General features: G+C 38.4%; 3 protein-coding genes across 8 annotated transcripts; all 3 read right to left on the bottom strand.

Moving 5' to 3' along the window:
- Nucleotides 1-300: 300 nt before the first annotated feature.
- Nucleotides 301-8,805, bottom strand: LOC117490215 (protein-tyrosine sulfotransferase 1-like). The gene is made up of 6 exons (XM_034139836.1): nt 8,557-8,805; nt 4,985-5,664; nt 4,210-4,368; nt 3,343-3,596; nt 1,543-1,744; nt 301-886 (listed from the first exon to the last, which is right to left on the bottom strand). Exons 2-6 carry the CDS (start codon nt 5,387-5,389, stop codon nt 851-853), a joined length of 1,056 nt encoding a protein of 351 aa, XP_033995727.1. The 5' UTR covers nt 5,390-5,664; nt 8,557-8,805; the 3' UTR covers nt 301-850.
- A 2,227-nt stretch (nt 8,806-11,032) lies between these two features.
- Nucleotides 11,033-13,977, bottom strand: crcp (calcitonin gene-related peptide-receptor component protein). Its single transcript, XM_034139835.1, has 6 exons — nt 13,907-13,977; nt 12,799-12,835; nt 12,587-12,685; nt 12,385-12,479; nt 12,199-12,256; nt 11,033-11,700 (listed from the first exon to the last, which is right to left on the bottom strand). Exons 1-6 carry the CDS (start codon nt 13,912-13,914, stop codon nt 11,554-11,556), a joined length of 444 nt encoding a protein of 147 aa, XP_033995726.1. The 5' UTR covers nt 13,915-13,977; the 3' UTR covers nt 11,033-11,553.
- Nucleotides 13,978-14,879: 902 nt separating this feature from the next.
- On the bottom strand, nt 14,880-22,107 carry LOC117490212 (protein FAM111A-like). 6 transcript variants are annotated; one of them, XM_034139828.1, is made up of 8 exons: nt 22,011-22,100; nt 20,059-20,172; nt 19,684-19,746; nt 19,416-19,472; nt 19,142-19,198; nt 18,444-18,500; nt 18,167-18,226; nt 14,880-17,945 (listed from the first exon to the last, which is right to left on the bottom strand). In XM_034139828.1, the coding sequence occupies exons 1-8, from the start codon at nt 22,044-22,046 to the stop codon at nt 16,047-16,049; spliced, it is 2,343 nt and encodes a 780-aa protein (XP_033995719.1). In that variant the 5' UTR covers nt 22,047-22,100; the 3' UTR covers nt 14,880-16,046. The 6 variants fall into 6 exon arrangements, with proteins under 6 accessions (XP_033995719.1, XP_033995721.1, XP_033995723.1 ...); XM_034139831.1 differs by having other exon boundaries at nt 14,881-17,945; nt 20,059-20,176; nt 22,011-22,107; XM_034139829.1 differs by having other exon boundaries at nt 14,881-17,945; nt 18,167-18,223.
- Nucleotides 22,108-22,654: the final 547 nt, after the last annotated feature.

Here is a 22,654-nt window from a genome sequence, read left to right as displayed (position 1 = left end):
AGACAGTCAAATTTGGTCAAGAATATTGTGTCTCTATAAAAGAAAACTTGGCAAAAAGGGTATTTTTGGGGCTGTGTTCGCACCACCAGTGGGCGCTGTGGCTCGGTTTACTGTCAGCATGCTCATCCAGTATTATAGATTATGTGTGTAATAATACTGTTAATAGGTTTATTCTCAAGCACCTCAAAAGCGGGCGTAACATTGTGCTTAACTACAAATAGAATCTTTTTATTTTATTTTTCAAGAAATGTGTCCTTAGTTGGTACCTTAACAAGTAGTTAACAAAATACATGAAGAAAATTTTTTTTAATTCAATTTTAATTCAAATTGAACAATTTACAACAATCAAAAAACCCTCAATTCAGATAGAACAACATTAAGGTCCTGAATGAATTGTCAACACCAAAATAATTTATTAAGAAAATAAACATACGTCTTCAAAAATATACAGTCATTATGCTTCATGAACACTGACTGAGCTCTCAGTAAGTGAAAGATTTGTCTAAAGACACATTCACACAATACTTTCAGTTACAAGGTGAGAGGACGCGTCATTGCAGTGTAATACTGTTGATTCGGACATGTTGGAAAGTGAGAAACTTCTTCCAGAAGCTAATCCACATGGGATATAAAACACAAACCACTGTGTGAGGTCGTGTTTGTAACACTCCTATCTGCGTTCAGACATATACACCAGACATAAGTCTTAAAAACAATTCAAAAATACACATGGAACACTTTTAACATCTGTCCTTTGAGGTGTAATTACTGCTGAATGAGAAGTCTGTCTGTAAGGTGCATCCATAGAGTGGAACAGGGAGTCTGGATTGCAGGGATGTTCCTCAAAAGCTTAACTGGGATGTGGATTCTCTGTTGCTTTCAAATTCTAAGAAAAGAAAGACACAATGTTCACTTATGAATGGAAATATTTTCAAGGGTGAAAAGTAGGAGAAGAGGAGTAGTAGAGTACATTTGGAGAGTACGATTGGAGCTTTGATTCATTTTGACAGCTGTTAAAAAAATAAGGTTTGCATGACTGGAGGCCACGACAGCAGATTGGGAAATTGTGTTTTTGTGATAAAGCTGCAATAAGGGGTCGAACTCCAGTGCGTACAGCGGGGTCGTGTATGATGCATATCAGTGTTGTGTTGCTGTGATATCGATGGGTGAAAATGGTAAAGTCCATTTCTTAAGTCTTAAAATTCTCAGTGTTTCTCTTTCGCAATCTTTTCAGTGTTATCCACATTAAGATATATTTATGGTTCAACTACTTCTAAAAAAAAAAAAATCCAAACAAATATTAAATACAATTCCTGTCAAATGGTGCCGAACCATTTGATCAATCAACGATAATATCGAATCATTTAATTTCGAAATAGCAAATCACATTTACATTTAAATGGGCTTTTATCGCAAGTCAGATTAAACAACATATTAAATAATTAAAAAGTCAGTCGTTTTTCAGTAAAAAAATTAAATGTATATAATGAATTTTTTAATTGAGCCGTGATACTGTTGTTTAAACAGTTTGTTTTAGCTCACCTGTGAGTTGTTGAGCGGAGACACCATGGGCTCTGGCTTGGTGTAGTCGGGTGGGTTGTCGTGGGGATTGTAACCGAGGCGAGCCAGCATGGGGGCGATCTCAGCCATGTCGCTGATCACGTCGGAGGGAATGTGCCCGACCCACTTGGAGAGGGCGTCTGTGTTCACCGGCTTTATCACCTGGTCTGTGGAGCGCTCCACCCTGCACACAAACACAAGGTCATTCTGTTAGTGTGTGTTCGACTGGAATGCTGCCACTTTAATGGTCCTTGTCATAAACCACTAAATAGTGCTATATTTTTTATTTATGTATGCAATTGCACATAGTGAAAGTCAATACAACAGTTAAGACAAAAAATTACATAAAACATTTATGACACTGTAAATGCCTTCATATAAAGATTATATAACAATATAAAAATGTGTTTTATGCTTTATTTAATTGCCATTTAATCTTTTCCATGCATATCTTCCCACCACCCTAAATAAATAGATGTGTTCATTAGCATGTAAATACATGATTCAGAACCACAACATGTCACATTTCTGAGGATGTTATAAAACATTCTTATGACTAATATTGCGCCAACAGTTGCATAACTCGTCAAAATAAGGGTGCTAATTCCCTCAGAATGTGGCCTAATTCCTTAAAATACACGCCAGGTTTGGGTTTTTAGCAGATTTGAAGCGGACAGATTTTCCACCAAATCCCCTGAGCTTCTGCCCTGCAACGAGATGCTCAACTTGAATCACGACAAATTAGTGGAGCAACACAGATTAAACATCTACAGAGGGGAGTCTGGAAGCTTCACTTGGCCCTGAGAGGTTTGGCTACTTCAGATGAAATCTCTGGCTCTAAGCAGACTTCCCACTGGCTCAGAGGACTATACGAGTTGTTAGTGTTCAAAAGCTGCCTCTCAATGTGTGCTGCATCTGAATTCTGTCAAGAAAAAACATCTTAATATACTTAAATAACAAGAAATGATGGGCTCTGTAGGTGCAGTTCATTGAGGTCTGATCTCTGTAATATTTGTGGAAATTGGTTGATTGAAATAAATTGGAGTATATTCTTCGATGACACACATATTCTACGTTATGTTTTTATGGCTGATAATCTGTTTAATTGCTGTTCCACAATTATATATGTGAAACAGTGGGGAAGGTTTTTAAACAGCATTTATAAAAACATGCATATTTAAAATGTTTTTCTCAAAACATTACTTTCAATTTATTTTGTTTTCAGAAGGTTTATTTAACATTTCTAAGGAGGGCAAAACTGCAATGGGGGAATTTTTAAGTATTTTACATTTCTGGCTCTGACCCCTTTGAAGTGATGTTATTTGTATTCTTTAAATGACAGCTATCCAGTTATACATGATATAAAGTCCCATGAAGATATTTCTAGCAGCTAAATGATGCTGTGGTTAGCTTTTAAAATCATCAACGATCAGGAACCAATGAGTTTCTTTCTATACAGTCGACAGGGACAGAGGCTGAAGATGGAAAGAGAGGTGTGAGATGTGAAAATGACAGCAGCCTGTAAGAAAAGACTGACACCCTTTGACTGAAATATATCTCAAAGCAACAGGGTGGGAATATGCAGGTGGAATAATAATGCCGAATGAAAAAAACAGATGGGTGAAGATCTGTGCTTTTTTTTCTACCGTTGACATCCAATCAGCTTTTACATTTGAGTAATAGCATGCCTTTCCACTAAATATGAGCACTTGAAACTAAAAGCATCTGCATGGTCAGATACCACTTGAGCTGACTAACTGTACACACATTTCACATACTCACTTGGATAGAGACACGCCCCCAGCCTTCCCTATCAGCTCTTCATGGTGCAGCACTGACGGGTCCCACTGCAGCTCCAGGAAGTGAAGCAACTTCCTCATTTCCTCCTCTGAGTGGAGGACGAGCTGCTCGTAGCGGACGGGCAGACATCTGGACTCCCCGGCCGCCTGGCACTGGCTGAACATGGTCTCCACGGCGCTGCTCCACTTGGTCAGACAGTCCCTGTAGCTGGTCAGGTCAAAGCCTGAGATAGTCACCTGTGTGGAGGTAGAGATGTGATAAACAAATTAGACTTATCACAACGAATAACAACCACAGGATGGAAAATGTCGCAATGTGCAAGCAGTACATATTTGTCAAGTGGCTGTGTGGAAACATGAGGAAGTTTGTCTGCCAGCCAGCCAGCCTAATAAAAGAAAGATACCCGGTGTTGGGAAAATACCGAATGTACTCTTTCAATATCAGAGTAGCTGTGATAACAAAGGCCCAACTGTAACTGCGTACATGACAGGATGTATGATTACCTGGAAGAGCGTCAGGACTGTTTTAGGCATATGATAGCTATGTGATTAACATGATGATTCAGCCTCTATAGAGATAGATATATGACAAGCATGATCATTTCTGACGTGGGTCTTAGCTAATCTAAACTAAACATTGTATACTGCTTTCAACCGGTATTCCTCCATCTTGTGACTGTAACACCCTCTCTTGTATATAAGCATGTGAAGGACACTGTTCAGGAACTAGTTGTCCCATATGTTCTGTATGTGATGACTACTTCCATTCTTGCAAGGATAATAAATACATGTATCCTGATATTGAAGCTCAAGCCGGTGACGAGTGATATTTTTCTAACACCCAGCATACCTTGCGTGATATCATGGAGTGGACGGTAGCCCGCCCGTCTCGTAGCATGAGCACAAACTTGGCTTTGGGGAAGATGCGTGACAGATACGAGAGAGATTTCAAGGCGAACGGGTCCTTGTTGCAGAGGCGAGGTGCAGGCTCCCCGTGGCCAACTATCACCTGAAACACATGAAAAAGGATTATTGTTGTTGAAGTTATAATTATTTTATTTGTACACACATAAGGGTACCTGCAACCCAGATAATGACAAATGTGAATGTAACAGGAAACCACCCCTCTCCTTCAAGAGAAAAACAAACAGTAACAAAAAAGGAGAAAGAAAACTGACCTAATATAATCTAGAAAAACACAACAACAACAAATGTATGACAACAAAAAGCGCACAAAATGGGCAGAAAAACTAACAATCCAGTCAAGTCAATAAATAATTGTTATTCAAGCAAAAATGTATGCAATGAATGTTTTTGGAGGGTTCGAACCGTCAAACAAACAAAAAGAAAGCATTTTAAGACATCACAACACAAGGAAATGATAAAAAGCATTTTTTCACCTAAAGAAATGTTATAGTCCAAATGATTCACAAGAAAATAAATAATAATACATAATATTATATAACGCTTTTCCCAGTGTTCAAAGACTCTTTTCCGAGAAATACAAAAAAATAAGAGTGAATTATTTTTGTGTTCAAAGACATCACCCTAAAGATGAAGCATGCTTTCTACACCCCAACTTGTTTGCAGACAACAGATGCTGTGAGGTGCAGCGACCGGCTCACCTCTAACAGGAAAGCTCTGACGGCTGAATCTAACACCTGGTCGGTGACGCCGGCCTCGTCCAATCGGATCCTCTCCTTCACCGAGCGGCTCCAGGTGGCCCGCATGGCGAGGAGGCGGGGAATCACTCTAGTCTCTTCCCCGCACCGCACTGCATTGTGGGCGTCCAGCATGACACGCATCAGAGTAGTGCCGCTCCTGGGAAAGCCTCCGATGAAGATGAGGGGCGTGTCTTCTGGGAAATGTTCGGTCAGGGATGAGCTGTGATTGGCTGAGCCCAGGTTCAGCTCCATCCACCGGTAACGATGGCTTTTGGGGGGGCACTCTATCCCGCTCATCCCCAGGTAGAGCAGGGAGGCGGAGCAGAGGAGCACGCAGCCCAGCAGCAGGCTCGATCTGTTCCTCATGGCTCAGATTCAGGGGGGCATACAACGATGTCCAGGGGCCCCTGAGGAGGCAGAAGTGGACGTAGCTGCCTCTCAAAACTCAGCAAATGTCAAGTCAAGACTTAGTTTACACACTGTCAGACTGGATAATGAAGATGAGTGTGTGAAAGACAGCTGAGATGAGGCAGAGGGGGGAGTCTCCTCCCCTCTGCAGCTCCTCAGCCCTGGTGTTGGTGAGCAGGATCCAGGCCTGCCGCGCTCCACAGCCAACCACGTCTCTTATCCATCGCTCCTACCTAAAACAGAAAAAACAAGAGTTGCAGAATCAGAATAAAAAAAGTTTACAACAATCGTTCTACAGCTAAAGCTGAAAAGATGAATCAATTCCAGTTTCCAAAATGTGACTATCCTTGGTTTCTTTACTCCTCTATGACACACACACTGGGGTTTGGACAAGACAATACATCATTTTGGGATTTGGGAGGCACTGGTCATCATCTTGCATCATTTTCTGACATTTTATAAACAGAAACAACTAATCTCTTAATAGAATAAGTTGCTACCCTGTGCAGTATTAGATGAGATTTGTTTACATGCATGGTTTCTCAACTTGCTGAGAAACAAATGAGTAACTCCTTATATTATTCACCGCTCTGCACGACTGAGTTGTTATCAACAAGCAGGGTGTGATGGTGGCTGCTGTCTTCTTTGCCAGTACTCCCTTTCAGAGTGGCTGAAACGCATCCAACTCTTGCTCTCAAAGCAGCTATTTTGCATCTTTCCTCTGGGAGCCATTGACGGTTAAGCCGTATCAAAGTTCATTGCGGCATGCAGCACAAACACACTCTCAGACAGTGTATCTGAATCCACTAATTACAGCTTCTTCATGTTTTTATTCTCCCTGACAGTTCCTGTCACACTAAAACACAAAGCTAAATTAAATTAGATTATTATTGCATGTGCAAGCTGTCCTGCAACTTCCCTGTTCTGCTTCTGCAATGCGCCCACAAGCAGTTTCCCCAACATCTACCGGTAATTCCCCTTATTAGCACATAAGAAAATACAACACACACAATTGCAACAATAAGAGAATGCAAATGATTATTCAATAACTGATAATATCACTTATGATGGTGATTTCATTATAGTTTTTGAATCACTTTAGAGCAACATTACAGCTCTGAAACTCAAACTGTTGTTTTACTTCTTATAGAAGCTCTAAGAAATATTAAATATGTCTCCCTTTCTCAGAAGTGTTTTGATTTGGGTCTTGTTCTGACTGAATGTGCAGCGAGTTGAAAACATCTGGATGCCACGTGGGGAATCCTCCTCTCCCTAGGCTAGAGAAGCTTTCCTGTTAAATGTCTGATGATCAAAGCAAGAAAAAGAAAGAAGCAGCTGTAACTGAGGAGATCCCATCCTGCCTGGGATGCTTAGGTGCTGCCTAAGCCATGATTAGTCCAGTGGTATCCCCAAGCTTAGCATGCAATTCTAATGCATTTCCATGCAGAGATTAAGCCACTTGTAGTTTGCAGAGAATTAGGCCAGTGCAGAGCCCTATAATATATATATATATATATATACGGTGCTGGGCCAGTGGTTTAAGAGAAGAAGGCTGCTTTTTTCCTCCAAAGATTTAAAGGGCCAGTTCACTTAAATCACAAAACAGTATATTTCTCAAATGTAACAATTGTTTTAATTTTTGATTATAAGGTAAAATATTTCCCTGATGACTTGCTTGGTCTATAAAATAGCATTCAATGACTTTCACAATTCAAATTGCTAGTGTTTTTAGTCTAAAACACTAAACACGTTCTGTTTACTACAATTGTTGTTAATGTTTAAATGTTTCATAAGGGGGTTTATCAAAGGAAAACAGTTCCAATGAAGACTGATCAACAGTGAGACACAGAAATGTCTTGGTTGAGTTTATTAGATTCTCTAATTCCATTTACCTCCAATGTATAAGAGCAGAAGCAGAAATGTCAGAGACAAATATCTGGAGGCTGGTTGAGCAAAACCAATACTATCTGATGACTTGACGTGACGTTTTTTTTCACGAAGAGTTATTTGCAAAGACTAGGAGTGGATACCTACTCTGATAAATCGGTGTATTGACCTTGGAAAGGCCACTGCGTCCGCTCATCAGGGACAAGTCAACAAACAGTCTATAATAAGCAGAAAACAGTGACCTGTGACCACAGTCAGCGGCTGGCGAGAGAGAAAGCAGCAAATTGATATCTTTGTGAAGAAGGTTGTCAGGAAACCCAAAGCCAGAGTCGCCTCCTCTTCACAGACTTCCTGCCAAAGGGAAAGTCTGACAGGGAGAACAATCCTACAGTTAACCTGTACTGGAGTTAATGTGTTGATATGTTACTGTGCATACATTGAGCTGGTCCCTTGCATGCTCCCCAAGTAATTTTACACATTACATTTATTTTTGTATGAGCTATTCATATTTTCTTTAATATATGCTGCAGGAGGATTCTCCATAGGAACAACACATTTGAAATTAGATCAATACTTTTGCTTTTTGTGATTAAGATGCTTGTTGGTGGCATCATTGACCAGCAGGATGTCACTACATCTAAATTATTATTTTTACTCACAGGAAAGGGAAATTACATATATAAATGTCCCTTCTTTAGGACGAATAAAGGTATTCTAGTTATGATTATATATATTTTTGTTATTAGTATGAGCCATTCTTTTCATCTCAACGCCTTGATAACACCCTCCCCTCAGTGGTAAAACAGTGTGAAATGAGTATCCTAAAGGTTCACATTGCAGCCTTTTTTGCCGCTTGCATAAAATATGTGTCGAACCAGCCATGTGCATATTTGAGGAGATACCATAAAGAGGTCAGAGCTTTCCCAGCAGTCAGTGGTTCAATAGGATTACACCTCGGCTGCAGATTGGAGGCCCTGCAGCCACCAACATCTGGCCTGCGTTGATGATGCATATTGCCTGCAAAAATGCACCCGAGGCTGCAGGCGGCCACCAGGTGAATGACCTATCAGTCAAACAAACCGTGACCGACCAGCGGCCACCTACAGCTCAGCAAGAAAAGCCCCGACAGTGTGCTATTAACCTCACAAACCGGGTAAATATACTCATTTAGCTGTCCGTAGGTAGCGAACACACGTCGTAAATATATCAGATCCGTTAAAAATGGTGTGTTCACTCACCAGCGTCTGTGAAACTGCCGAAATCTGAAGAAAAAAAAAACATGAACCTTGATCCAAAAAGCTGAAAACCAGCAGCTCCTCTGTCCACACCGGGGTTTTCTCTCATGTGAAGAACATAGCGGCGAAGGTCTAAAGGTTTTTTAGTGTTTCAAAAGACACATAATTACACAACGTTTCGCTGCTGGTTCCCGATGTAACTTTGTACCGTGAGAAGTCGAGCTGTATCTAGCAACCGATGAGGCAGAGCAAACTGAGCTCTGATTGGTCGATGCACGTTCTGAATACTAAATCACATCTGCTTGGGCGATTCCTATTGGTCGAGGTGTTAAAGGGCAATTCCGCTGCAAAGATAAACCCTTGCTTTTTTTCTTTTTAACACTCGAGGCTAAAATTACTTTACCTCATCGATCTGTGTGCTCTCAGTAAACGCCCACAGGGGAAATGTAATCACAGTGTGGGGTTTAGTTGAGGTTAACTCATTTTGCCGCCTTTTTATTAGTACAACATTTGGCTAACTCTGTTCGAGTATCTATGACATGGATCTTTATGATAAGTTGCGACCACTGTCGAGGACCAACTGTGATTAAATTGCATTGGACAATAAATAAAACATAAAATGACCACAGATGTTCATTAATACGTAATGAGATACATCAATAATCAATGATATTGTAGTGCCGAGAGAAGGGAGACGGAGGCGGTGTATCAGAGTTGCAAATCTCTCTTTATTGGAGAGCAGAAATCGACGTGCTGTCGGGTTGCAGGAAAGAGGAGAAGAGAAAGTGAAAGAGGAGGACACACAGTAGGTACCCCGGAGGTACCGTCAACATATGTGTCCGGGCGGAAACAATACCCCCAACCTGTAGTTCCATGATTGGATTATGTAACCCCAGTGTATGCATCAGTGATCACTACAATATGTTCTTATAATATAGAGTATTGGGCTGAAAATGTGTGCAAATATGTTCTTAAGAAAATAATTGCATGACTTTCCCCTTGATGTGATGGCTTAGCAAATGTTAATAAAACCTCTTAGCTTACAGTTTGTCAAGCTGGTTTTGCAACAAATCTATGGAGTTGATAGACACACCCAAGTCAACACCAAGTGAATTGCACATAGCCTTTGCTATTTGAATAACACGCACGATTAAAAAAACAAACCTAACAGGGTTTTGATGGGACAGAAATGTGATGACATTTTTAACCCCTTTTTTGTAATCTCATGCTATATTACTACCTGACATGTATTCATCACACACATGAGTGACTATGGTGTGTGGTTTAGAGATGCATATTACAAATCAACAAATGCCAGTAAACATTTAGTAAACTGGGAGCTTTACGATACTTTTGGCTCTTTAAGTCAGTAGTTTGTTTGACTGAATAGTAGCAAACATTCAATTATCTCAAACTGCAACAAAATCTTGTATTTCTAATAATTTCTAATATATAGTATAGGGCAGGCATTGAATACATGCTTATAAGAGCTCTGCACAAAATGGCTCCTTTAAGAAATGCCTTCAATGTGACCTGGAGGTGTAAAAAACACATTTTCAATTAATAAAGATATGAGATGAGAAAAAACAAAACTATACAAATACAATTGTTATTTCACAGCAGCACCTGCTTTTCCTCACACATTGTCTAAGTAAGATTGAGGACTGCATCTGAATTTGAAATAGGTCCCATGAAATGTTTGTGTAATTTAGAAGCTCTATGCATGAGTATATTGCTTTGTTTATGTGTGAATACAAGGATTGCTAGGTAGGTATAAGATAGGTCACTATAGTTTATAACCTCTGTACTGTTCAGACAGGGGGGCGATGGATGAGCTGGTGTTCCTCATCCGATGGTAGGGTTCACTTTGGGTTCCTGAATGGGCTGGTACAAAATATGAGCATGAATTTAACTTTTTCTTGGCATCTTGCCTCAGCGAGGTGCTAAAAGAGCACAGGAAACTGATGTGATACACCAACAGGAAGCTCATAACAGAAAGGTGCAAGAGTCTAACCAGCACATCCTTCCTCTGCTACATCAAAACATCCCAGCACAGAAAACAAGAGTAATATTAGTTTGTGGGTTTATATATGACTCGGCAGTTAATATATTTTGTAATCTATGAGTTTTTACAGAAAGCTATCACTGTGAAAAATGCCTATAATATTTTTTCGATATGATTAATTTTTGAATATAGACAATCTCCTAAAATGTGTTAAGAAACCTCAATGACCAATGGGTTGCTTTTCTACAAAACATTGAAGATGAAACCATCCTTACTCTGACTGTGAAGTGGGTTTCAGGTTCATATTTTTTTATATGCCCCTGTATTCAACATTAACATCAGAACATGGTGTGATGTTAACTCACTTGCTTGCCAACCATGCCGTGTGACAAAAAGCTTTAGACACATTTCAGCTGTTTACAGAACGAAAATATGTTTAGAAAAAAATAACAAGAAGAAAATAGAACTATCGCCCATGGTCGAAAAAACTATTTTTTATTACATAGCCACACTAATAATACTGTCTGAACTTATGTTAGGGCTGTGCCAAAGTTTAATTGCATTACTGACTAATAATACAGCTTGGAAATCATACAACAGCCAAAAAATGCAGAAAACTGATGACTAACCTTGAGTCAGAAACCCAAAATACACAGGGTTAATAGCAGAGTGTCTCTGCACAAACATTATCTGAAGTGAAATACAAATTAGACCAGTCAGGTGCAAAACAACACTTCTGTGACTCACTGTCCAAAAACTGTACTTAAAAAAAAAGTGTGAATGTTGGATCTGCATGAAACAATCTTCTTCCATTCCTTAAGTGGCTCACCTTAATGTGAATCATTTAATTAGACAATTAAGTGTAATAAGCCAGGCTGCCGTTGTGTGTCCCTTAAGAAGGCATGTTGTTCAGTTCAAACTGGGATGAAAGTGGTACATGTAGAAGTCCAGTTCTAGCCATCCCTCCGGTTCTCTTCCTGAGAGGCGTTCTTGTGTCAGGACTGTTGAACGGCCTCCTCCATCTCTGCGTCTGCTGGAGCTGCGTTCTCCTGCTCCGGGTCGCCAGGTAAGACGTCTGCGACCGTGTGGATGAGCTCCTCGATCTGCTCCTCTGATAACCGCTCCTCACTCTCTTCCACCATCTGAACACAAACAGAAAGTTAAGTGTTTGATATTACACATTTTCAAAGGCTATGTAACCCTTAACTTCAGCTGATTTGATTTGTGTCTATATTGGGCTGTTTTAAATGATTTTCATAACCTCAAGTAAAAACATTATTTTAAACACATATTTTTTTCAGCAGATAAGGTTTTTTAGTTGTCATGGAGTGGTAGAAATGGACAAGAAGTGCTGTTCACATATTCGTGGTCATGACAATGTTTTTGATTTTTTACGAGCAATACTTGTTAGTAAGATCAGTTTATTGTCAGTTTGGGAATTTCGTGAGATGTGTTGACAATAAGAAATACATGGAATATCACCACACTCATCCTTTAAGTGTGATTTAATGACACCCTGCCTTGTTTCTACAACACTAAATGTGTAAGAATCATGGAAATGGACACCAGAGTGAAAAAAAGATAGAGGATGGTAGAGCAACATGTAATATTAATTGGTGAGAATGAAGTTAAACACTCACTAGCTGAATTTCCACCGCCGTCTGTGGTCGTTGGTTCAATAGCTGCAGCTTTTCTGCCCTGATTTGGGAAAATGTCAGTGAGTATATAGTGTTCTGAACAGTTCATACATACAGTACATTATGTGTTTATATAGGTTACATTTTAACTGAATCTTATAAATCGTGCATCTTTCAGATCTCACTGACTTGGTGAGTTTGTGGGGCTTCATGGTGGTGAGGAACTCTTTGACGATCTCTGGATTCTGCCTGCTGCAGGGCGTCTTTGACAGGTACTTCAGCGTCTGTGTGCACATTTAGAGGAAACTGTCGGCATGCTGTTTCAAAAGTGTGAAAGTGAAACATCAAGCAGGTTTAAGTGAGTTGAGAGAAGTTCAAGATGTGTGCCGACCTCATACATGATGGTGTTGAGGTTCTGCTGCCCAGCACTGTTTTTGTTCTTCACGGTGTCTTTCCTCTTTTCCTTCAGGTCTGTCAGGAGTTTGAACACCTACAAAAATGCACAGATTGACAAATCTGAAGCGATACTCAATTATTTTATTTTGTTGAAAGTAAACAGGAAAAATATTTAAAACTTATCAAAAGTGAGACATAATACATTACCTCATAATTACTGAGCATAGCAGCGTTAGCGTTTTTACTGAAAAAAATAAAAAGTCATGTTAAATTAAAGAGGTTTATTTTGTACCTTTGTGAAACTTTTACATAAAAGAATAATCTAAGCTTTAAGGTTTTTGGAGATTTAAAACAGATCTCAGTCTTCACCTCGTCACTAAATTGAGAAAGTGAGCTGTGACAGAAAGCTCCGAAAGTTGGATGGTAGACTTTGAGCTCAGATCATTCTGGTAAACATTAGAAAACTAATGAAGGTTAAATAAACAGGGAGTTGGGACACACACGGCACAAATAAAGAAGGCAAGGTGCACTTACAAAATGTGATAGCTTGTTTAGTTTTATTAAACAAATTGGTGGGGCTATTTAATAGAGTACATTTGGTGGTAAGGCATACATACTTGAATGTTCATAATCATTATTTTCATTATCAATTTTAATTATTCAACTTTCTTTAATTCAGTAGTTAATTGTTAAGATTTTTAAATGTTAGAACAACTACTCATTACAATTTCCGAAAGGGGACAAAGTGGCATCCAATGAAGTGTACAACACCTTGAATCTTTTTTAAATTTGTGTGACAACAATTGACTCCTGAATTTACTTCTGTGCTTTCTCACATTGGCCACAATACCTTACTTAGATGTGTGTATTCAGTCCTTTCAATGAAAGCAAAATAATAAACCCATCCAAGTTGTACAGCACTTTTTAACCAAGTGAAAATTATGGATTATTTAAAACCTTAATTTAACGTATATTGTATATAATTAAACCACACGATTGCTCTGGTGTTGCCTGAATCAGATTGTAACGTTACTAATGTTTTAGCTTATTTATTCACTTTAAGAGATTATATAACTGTATTGTTATTTTAAAGTAAACAATCTCCTGTTTTTATATTGACATAAGAGTGGCTTGAAAATATGTTCACAGTTCACTCTTTCCTTCAGCTCGATCAATAAATCAACCGGAAACTGAGACAAAGACTTCGCTGTTGTTCCTTAAACTCGGCTTCTGTTGAAATAAGCAATACATAGCTGGCAATCCGCAAAACACACTGTTAAATAAATGGCTTTTAAATAAATAAAAACATTCTTACACTTCCATTTTGCCAGGCACTCAGCGTTGGTCCGTTTAAAAAAAGCGTCCGTGTAGAAACTGTTATCCAGGTCAAACGTTCCGCACAGCATCAAGCTGGCTTTAGTGTTGCACATTTTTTCTTAAATATACCAAAGAATAATTGAAAAGAAAAATAATAAACGTCATATTTGTAGAAGCCCTCTGTTACCTTGCTTTGGCATTTACTTAGTTGTACTTATTCCCATTCTTTGGCTACATTATTAAAGATAACATTACATTATACACTCCGCAGGTCTCCCTTGAAAAAGAGATCGTTGATCTCAATGGGATTTTTCACCTGGTTAAATAAAGGCTACAAACAAACACTACTCTGATACATCTCAGGTGTTGTTTATTTACTGTACATCATTTCTTTTTTGAAAGATTTAGTTAGTCTGCAAAGTCAGAATACAAATACAAAAACATCTATAATGAACTGACATTATGATGTATTTAATTAATTAAGCTCCAATATCTCCAATACAAGTGTGTCCTGTGCTGCTTTCTCATTGTAATACAGGATGTGTGATAAGAAAAATGTGGGTTATCCTTTAATACAGACTCTAATGAAGACATGGCCAACTTTGTGGGAGTAAACGGATATCCAAATGTAAAATAAAGCAAACATTTATCAAAATATATCCCTCCGATATATCCAGAAGCACAAACCAACAGGATTTATGGAGGAAGAGAGACCAACAGTTTTGTCCATCAAATGCAAAAAAGGGTTGAATAATAAATCTTTGATGCAAAAAATAGATCCTTTAATTTAGGACAGTCATTCACAAAAAAAACCCAGATTTGTAATAATACTCTTAATGGAACTGTACCTCAAATGAAGAAATCATGTCGTTAGTATAAGCTATATTTATCATGTCATACAAGCAAAGAATAAATAAAAAAACAATCAAAATCAAAATGTAAATGGTATCACTTTATTGAATATAAAACAAATCATCATTATTCATCTTCTCGATCATTATTCATGTATTAAAAAACATTTTTTTTAATGTTTACAATACAATTTTCAATATTGTACTAAATATTTTAAAAATGTTAGACATTACAAATAAACGAGATTTAATGAACATTCAAAATGTAATATTTTCTTTAAAAAACCCTAAAGACATAAAAAGGTAAAAAGTAGATCTTTGAGGCTGAAAACAATATTTGATTTTTTAAACAATCTGATTGATCATTTATTTTAAACATTTCTGAATGGTGACCAACTGAACGTTTAAATCAGTGCTCTCTGGTGGACAAACTAAGCAATGTTTTTAAACACTGTTTTTTCCTAGAAATACTTCATCTTTGGCATTTTTTCTTATTCATTATTAAACTAACTTAAGTGTGCAGTGTGGATGCATTCATAATGATATGGCTGAGCAGTTACACCAGCACAGGTGTGCAACACTCCTAATGATTCATTCCTCAAAACAAGAAATGGGTCTTAATGTCAGAGTGGGGTCCCAACTCAAAACCCTCTACCAACATCCAATGCAGCTCATATTAAGATCAATCCCTTTATGAACATTCAAAATTGCCTCCGATAGTTTATCTCTTTCAATCTGAACAACCCGGCAACCTTCTGCCCCCAAAGAGTATTTAAAACAGATCATCACAACTCAATACACATACTATTAACAGACTGCTTTAAGAATTGCACTCTGTACAAAATATATAGTAAAAATAAAATATCCACAAAAACAAGCGGCGACAACATGTGGTAAAATTGGAGAAACCATATTTACCTTTATTGTTAAAATGATATTTGTGACTTAAAAAGTACTCTAAGGGCACTTAAGATAGCACAAACCTCAGACAAGGCCGTTTCAATAAGTAAAAAATGTGTATATCCCAGTGATTTGTATACACTCCAAATTTCTACGGATTCTTCCACAGCTTAAAGACAAATAAACAATAACACAAAAACATAACCTGCTTGGCGAGGGACTGTATACAGCAAGTTGTTTGAGATCTTTATCCCAATCTCTGCACCCCTTTGTGACAGACAACGATAAGTCTCCTTAAAAAATGAAAACAGATACTTTTTTTTGCACACAACTTGAACCGTTTGCACTGAATCATTGGTCAGCTGGGTTACTGTCGGTGTCGCTCAATCAATTTCCAGTGTCCATTGGGACAGGTTCATCCATCTGAGAGAAGAACTCAAAGAACTTCTTCAAACCCTCGTCATTACAGATCAGTGGGTCGTTGACTCTGTTTTTAAATGCGATGATATTTCTGCCCTCAACCAGGTTCTTCACATTGCTCATCACCCTTTTCTGATGAGCATGATCACAATCCAGGTATTCCTTCAAAACATCAAACCTGTCTCTTTGCACCATTTGGATAACAATGCGTTCCATAATATCGGACAAAGGATAGCCATACTCTATGACACTCTGGATTTCATCCTTTCCTGCATTGGGGTAGACATACCCGCCTGAATGCATTGCAACAACATTGCAGTGTTCGTCAAAGACAGGAGAGCCAGATGAGCCAAAATAAAAACAGGACTCGTATAGTAGAGTCTTTGGCTGTTGTCTGATATCTTCTTTCACACCATCAAAGAACTGGTCAGTAACCAACTGAATGGGCACTTGACTGTTTGTAAAATCACCCTCTGGGTTTTGTTGTTGATGCCTCTCCACAATCTGATTTAGGCCTTCTCTTGGAACAATCAAGCAATGATCTATCTGTTTCACAGCACCCATAGGATACCCGATGATGCAGATTCCACCCCTTTGGGGAAGGAAACTGAAGTGTTTTAACAGAACATCAGGCAACTCCTGGTCAGCACAGAGCCTCAACAAAGCCCAGTCATTCGTATGCCCTGAAACATCACAACAGCACTCAAAGCCAACAACCTCCTCCTCCACTGCTGCTCCTGGATCCACCTGGCCAAGACTTTCATAAGAGAAGTGGACAGTGACTTCCTCAGTCAGCTGCCTTTCACTCTCATTATAAATGCCCTTAATTACATGGCCATTTGTGAGGACAAACTTGCCAAACAGGAGGAAGCCACTTCCCCCTGATCTACCATTTATTCTCACATGGCAAACCGAATTACTCAGATCCATCAGTTTTTTCATTGTTTTCACTTCGTTGCATGTCTGCACGTTTTTTCCATAATCTACACGGAAGAGTCTCTGGATCCGAGAAAGCTGAGTTTGCTTTTGAGTTTTCTTCCCTTTAACCAAATGTTGGAACTCTACAAGTAGGTGACCCTTCATCTCCTTTGAATTAGGTATCTCACACATGCTTCCTGGTGCCATGTTTCCATTTAGCGTTGGTTTCTGGTTTGGTGTGTTTTCATTCAGGGAGTCATTTGTGGTAGACTGCTTTGGAGGAGCTTGGTCTCCACTGGGATCAGTGATTTGCATGCCATCAAGTTCAAGACTCTCGGGCTGACTTTCTGGTGGATTCTCCTTATTGAGGAGTATGATCTTAAAACGTTTACCATCAAGATCGTCCACCAGGTTGGACATTTCAGTGATTACTTCAGAGCTTGTGTTAGAGAGCACACAGTTCTTTGTGAACACAATATCCAGTAAACGACCATCTCTTCTCAGAGCTTGCTTCACCTTTTCATCTTTGTACGCATAAACAGTAATTTCCGAAATGTTTGTCAGTGTGCGGTTTCTCATGATATTAACCACATCTTTATCTCCCTTAGTCAGTAAATGAAACATCACAAGCTCGCCAGACCGCCGCTTTGTTTTGCGATGAACAGAGCCATTAACCAGTTGCTTGGCATTTTTAGAGGCTTTAACATACTTAACAGTCAGTCGTTCATTGTTCTTAATTAAGCAGCATGGGAAGTGGGAACTGATGGCTTTTCCATCTCTCATAATAACCAGCTCTCTGTTTAGGTTCTTTTTTGAGATGTTTCTAAATTGTGAACTTCTTTTGAGCACGTCCTCAACAGTACCCGCTTTATTGCAGGAGACCGCCGTTGGTTTGTTGTCACCACTCAAGCTCCACTCGAAATGATGGGTTTCATGTGGCTCTGCTCCCTACGAGTGAAACACAATGATTACTCATTTGATTTAATAACAATTACATTATTACAGGCACATGCTGATAATATATATACAAAAAACTGTTGTTACAAAGCATCTGTGTGTCAAATGTTGAATTAAAAAGTAAGATGTGTAAAACATGTAAAATAGGTCTCTATGTATACTATCTATAACTCTAATATGCCAACACAGAAACAGAAAGACATATGACAAACCTCTGCAACAGGTTTTAAATCAGGAGGTTGACTGCTTTCCCCGTTTTGGTTGGCTGTCTTCTTGGAAATAATGGACAGAAAGGTTATCAATAGCGTATTAATGTATAAACCTATTATCATGTTCTGCTAATATAAAAGAAACTGTTGTAACAAAGAATCTGTGCATCAAAAGTTAAATAAAAATGTAAGACGTGTGAGACATGAACAATAGATCTCAGTGTTTACTATCTATAACATTAAATGGCAAAAAAAGATATAGAAAAATAATTAGACAAACCTCTACAACAGGTTGTAAATCAGAGGGTTGGCTGCTTCCCACACTTTTGTTGTGTGTCTACATGGAAATAATGGACATCAAAAGTTAAAGTGGACCTATCATGCTATATTTGAATAATATAGTGTAGAACCATACCTATATAAGGCATATTTATACTTTTTTTTTTTCAAAATACCAAACAGATCATGCATTTTAGCCATGCCTCATTTTGCTCAATTTGAAAAATGTTAGCTCTGTTTTTGCAAGGGTTGATTCTGTGAGCAACAGCACCATCTAGAGGCCTGGCATATGTACTACAACGTCTCCAGCGCTTTCGAACGGCAATGCCGTGGTTGTCTCCTCCTGATTGGTGGAGTTGGCCCAATAGCCGTAGCGCCACTTTCCTGACGTCAGGACAGTGTTCAAATCTGGATCAGTTTTTATCAGATCCATTGCAGCCCCTTTTTTAGAGATTTGGGTATGGAGGGAAATAGAGAGGGTTGTGTTTTCTGACACTTGGTGAGTTCCCTGGAACACCGGGGACACATATTCATGTATAAAAGACGTACAAAAGTGCATTTTGCATGATAGGTCACCTTTAAATCAAAATGTAAGTCGTGAGCAATAGATTCCTGTGTATACTATCTATATAATAGATAGTATAGATTCTATAAAAACTTTAAAATACCATCAAAAATACTGAATACAATATGACCAACCTCTGCAACAGGTTGTAAATCAGAGGGTTGAATGTTTCCCCCATTCTGGTTGTCTGTCTTCATGGAGATAATGGATAGGAATTGTATTAATGTGTGTATTAGGGAATAAACATATTATTACATGATGATAATAAATAAACAGTTGTTTCAAAGAATTTCGGTTTCAAACGATAAATTTAAATGCAAGACGAATGAGACATGTACAATAGAGCTCTGTATTTACTATCTATAACTTTAAAATGGCAAAAACGATATAGAAAGAAATAAGACAAACCTCTGCAACAGGTTGTAAATTAGGAGGTAGACTGCGTCTCCCATTCTGGTTGTCTGTCTTTATTGAGATAATGGACAAAAATGTTATTAGTAGCATGTTCTAAGGGATAAACCTATTATCATGGGTTGCTCATATCAAATGTTACAAAGAATTTGGGTGTCAAAGGTTGAATTAAAATGCAAGACATGTGAGACAAGAACAATAGTTCTCTATACTATGTATATGACTTTTAAAGGCCAACAAAGATACAGAATAAAATATGACAAACCTCTGCAACAGGTTGTAAATCGGAAGGCTCGCTGCGTCTCCCATTCTGGTTTTCTGTTTTTTTCTGGAGATCACAGACAGAAAAGTTATTCATTGTAAAGTATTAAGTGTTGTATACTTCACAAGAGATCTCTCCCGCTTCTACAAATTATGTTTGTTTGTCGGTTTCGTTAATTCTCTGTACTAATATTGAATTAGTAGAATAAAGAATTTTTTTAAAGAAAAGACACAAAGCTAAATGAAACTTAGTAACCCATATAAATCAGTAATCTAACATCTCAAAATCCTGTATTCAAATGTTTATGATTATAAAGAAATATCATATATATTATAAAGAAAATAATGTACATTTTAATTAACAGGAGAAAATTGGTACCGTTAAAAATCCGTCCATTGGTCCCACTCCCTTTTTTGCCGGCTTCAACTTCTTCGGACCCATTTTGTAATGTGTCGAGCACAAATGTAACAATGGCAAATATAAGGTGATCTTCTTTCTTTAGGAAAAGTCATATACATTGTATTAATGCAAATTACTTACAGTACACATGAGGTCAATTTAGTGTACTCATATTAACATTAACAGTTTATTGTGATCTAATTCAATAAAAGCACAACAACAAAGAGGCCAAATTTAAGGTGTCCATAGCCTTCGTCATGCACATGGGGTGTATAATATCACAAGCAAACAATACTACAGTTTGTCAGTACTGTGTTGAATTCAATCAACATCATTACATTACATTATACTTGTTAGACGCTTTTATCCAAAGCGACTTACATACTCAATACTGTGGGCAATCCCCACAGGAGCAATTTGGGTCTTGCCCAGGGACACAATGACATGCTGACTGCAGTGGGGTTTGAACCTATGACCATCTGATCCCCATACCAAGGCTCTATCCACTGCGCCACACGCCTCCTTAACATCAATGTCATCAATGTCTGTGTAGAATATTGAGCAGTGTGGTGATTGACATAATTCACCACGGAACTGTGGGTTGGGGGTATTGTTCCGCACGGACATATATGTTGACTGTACTTACTGTGTGCCCTCCTTTCCTGTCTTCCTGGGCTTCAAGCCGACTGTCACTACCCGATCTGCCGCCCTGCCCTATCTGCAGTGCGCATGTGCGAGATGGTCCGCCATATTGCACAACTCCGTACAGCAACCCAACTAGGACACTTGACACAGTGGCGTTTGGCAAAGCACACAAAGAAAACTCCAAGAAAACCGAGAGAGATGAGTTATTGTTATTACAACGTGACTTCACTATTATTTAACAACTCTTTTTCTTGGGTTCTTTTATTTGGGGTTAAGTACATTGTCAGAATAAGTGAGAAATTGATTGAACTTCTGTTAGACAGCTATCATACTGAATAAATATTTACTGTGAATGTATGCAAAAATGTATGGCATATAGCTGTCTAACAGAAGATAAAAATCAATTTCTCACTAATTCTGACAATGTGCTTAACCCCAAATAAAAGAACCCAATAAAAAGAGTTGTTAAATAATAATGAGGTCACGTTGTAATAACAATAACTCATCGCTCTCGGTTTTTGGAGTTTTCTTTGTGTGCTTTGGCAAACGCCACTGTGTCAAGTGTCCTAGTTGGGTTGCCGTACGGAGTTGTCCAATATGGCGGACCATCTCGCACATGCGCACTGCAGATAGGGCAGGGCGGCAGATCGGTAGTGACACCGACAACATGTGTGTTTCTAATGCTCAATAAAGCTAACTTTGTACCTTCGATACACCGCCTCCGACTCCCGTCTCTCGGCACTACAGCAGACACATTGTTTCTGCATTTCCATATTGTTTCTACATTTCCTATATAATTCATGATATGGGCTAGTCCAGAGGTGTAACAAGTACTCAGATCTGTAAAAGTAGCAATACTACAGTGTAAAAATACTATGTTACAAGTAACAGTTCTGCATTCAAATGTGTACCCAAGTAAAGTACAAAAGCATTGGCATCAAAATATACTTCAAGCACAAAAAGTACACATTTTCCAGTATGGCCCATATCAAGTTTTTTTTGTTTTTTTAATTTAAATTATGTCTTATACATCTATCCTAGTAGCTAGTAGTAACTACTAGAAGTAGAAGTACCTCAAATGTGTAAATACCGTAAGTAGCCTACAGTATGTGAGTAAATTGTACTTAAGTTGCATTCCACAGCTAGGCTAGCCTGGCTATGCCAGTCAACACTGCGACAAGTTTAGTAATGTTTGCTTACAAGACTCAATAAGGACCATACCTGCTTTTGCTTTCTCTTCTTTAGTTGTTACAGAGCGCTTAAAAGGTTTTTATAATTGAACTTACCAAAACCCCAAACAAACAGCTACTCAGACTCAGCATAGGTCAATGTTTTCCGGAGAGATTGTGGTGTGTCTTCCTCTCCTTTTCCCGCACGTCTTGAATTTGTACTTGCCGCCAAAATTGTTGTGGTGACGTCACTAAAGGGGCGTAACGGTGGGCGAGAGAAACAGGACTTTTTTAGGACCGTGAGTCTTTTTCCAAATCCTGATAATTTGTCTTTCCATCACCCAATTACGTTTTTCATTGAGGTAAAGGAACAGTAATACAATCAAATTGACAATTCCGCCGCAACAGGGTTCTCCCCTCTTCTTTGAGCGAGCAAAAGTGAACTAACTTTTTTTCATAACTTTATTGAGACATGTGTGAAATCAAATGCTTTTTTGGCATGTACACAAAATGTACGGCAGTAATGCTTTGGCAATGAAGATCTTCAGTCCCAGGCTACTCCAACACTGCAACATAAATATAATTAAGACATCAAGTATTACATTAAATTAAAAAAGTGCAAGATGAAACAGAAATGGAAATAAAATAGTGCAAGTTAGTGCAGAAATAACTAAAGTAGGCTACATGTCAAATAGTATGTGATTTGTTTTGTCTGTGGCCTACATTCAGATGTAGTCTTGTTTTCATAGGGTGAAGATATG

The sequence above is a fragment of the Trematomus bernacchii genome, unplaced genomic scaffold (assembly GCF_902827165.1).
Source record: "Trematomus bernacchii unplaced genomic scaffold, fTreBer1.1, whole genome shotgun sequence".
NCBI classification, from domain to species: Eukaryota; Metazoa; Chordata; class Actinopteri; order Perciformes; family Nototheniidae; genus Trematomus; species Trematomus bernacchii.
This window is presented reverse-complemented; position numbering and strand designations above follow the sequence as displayed.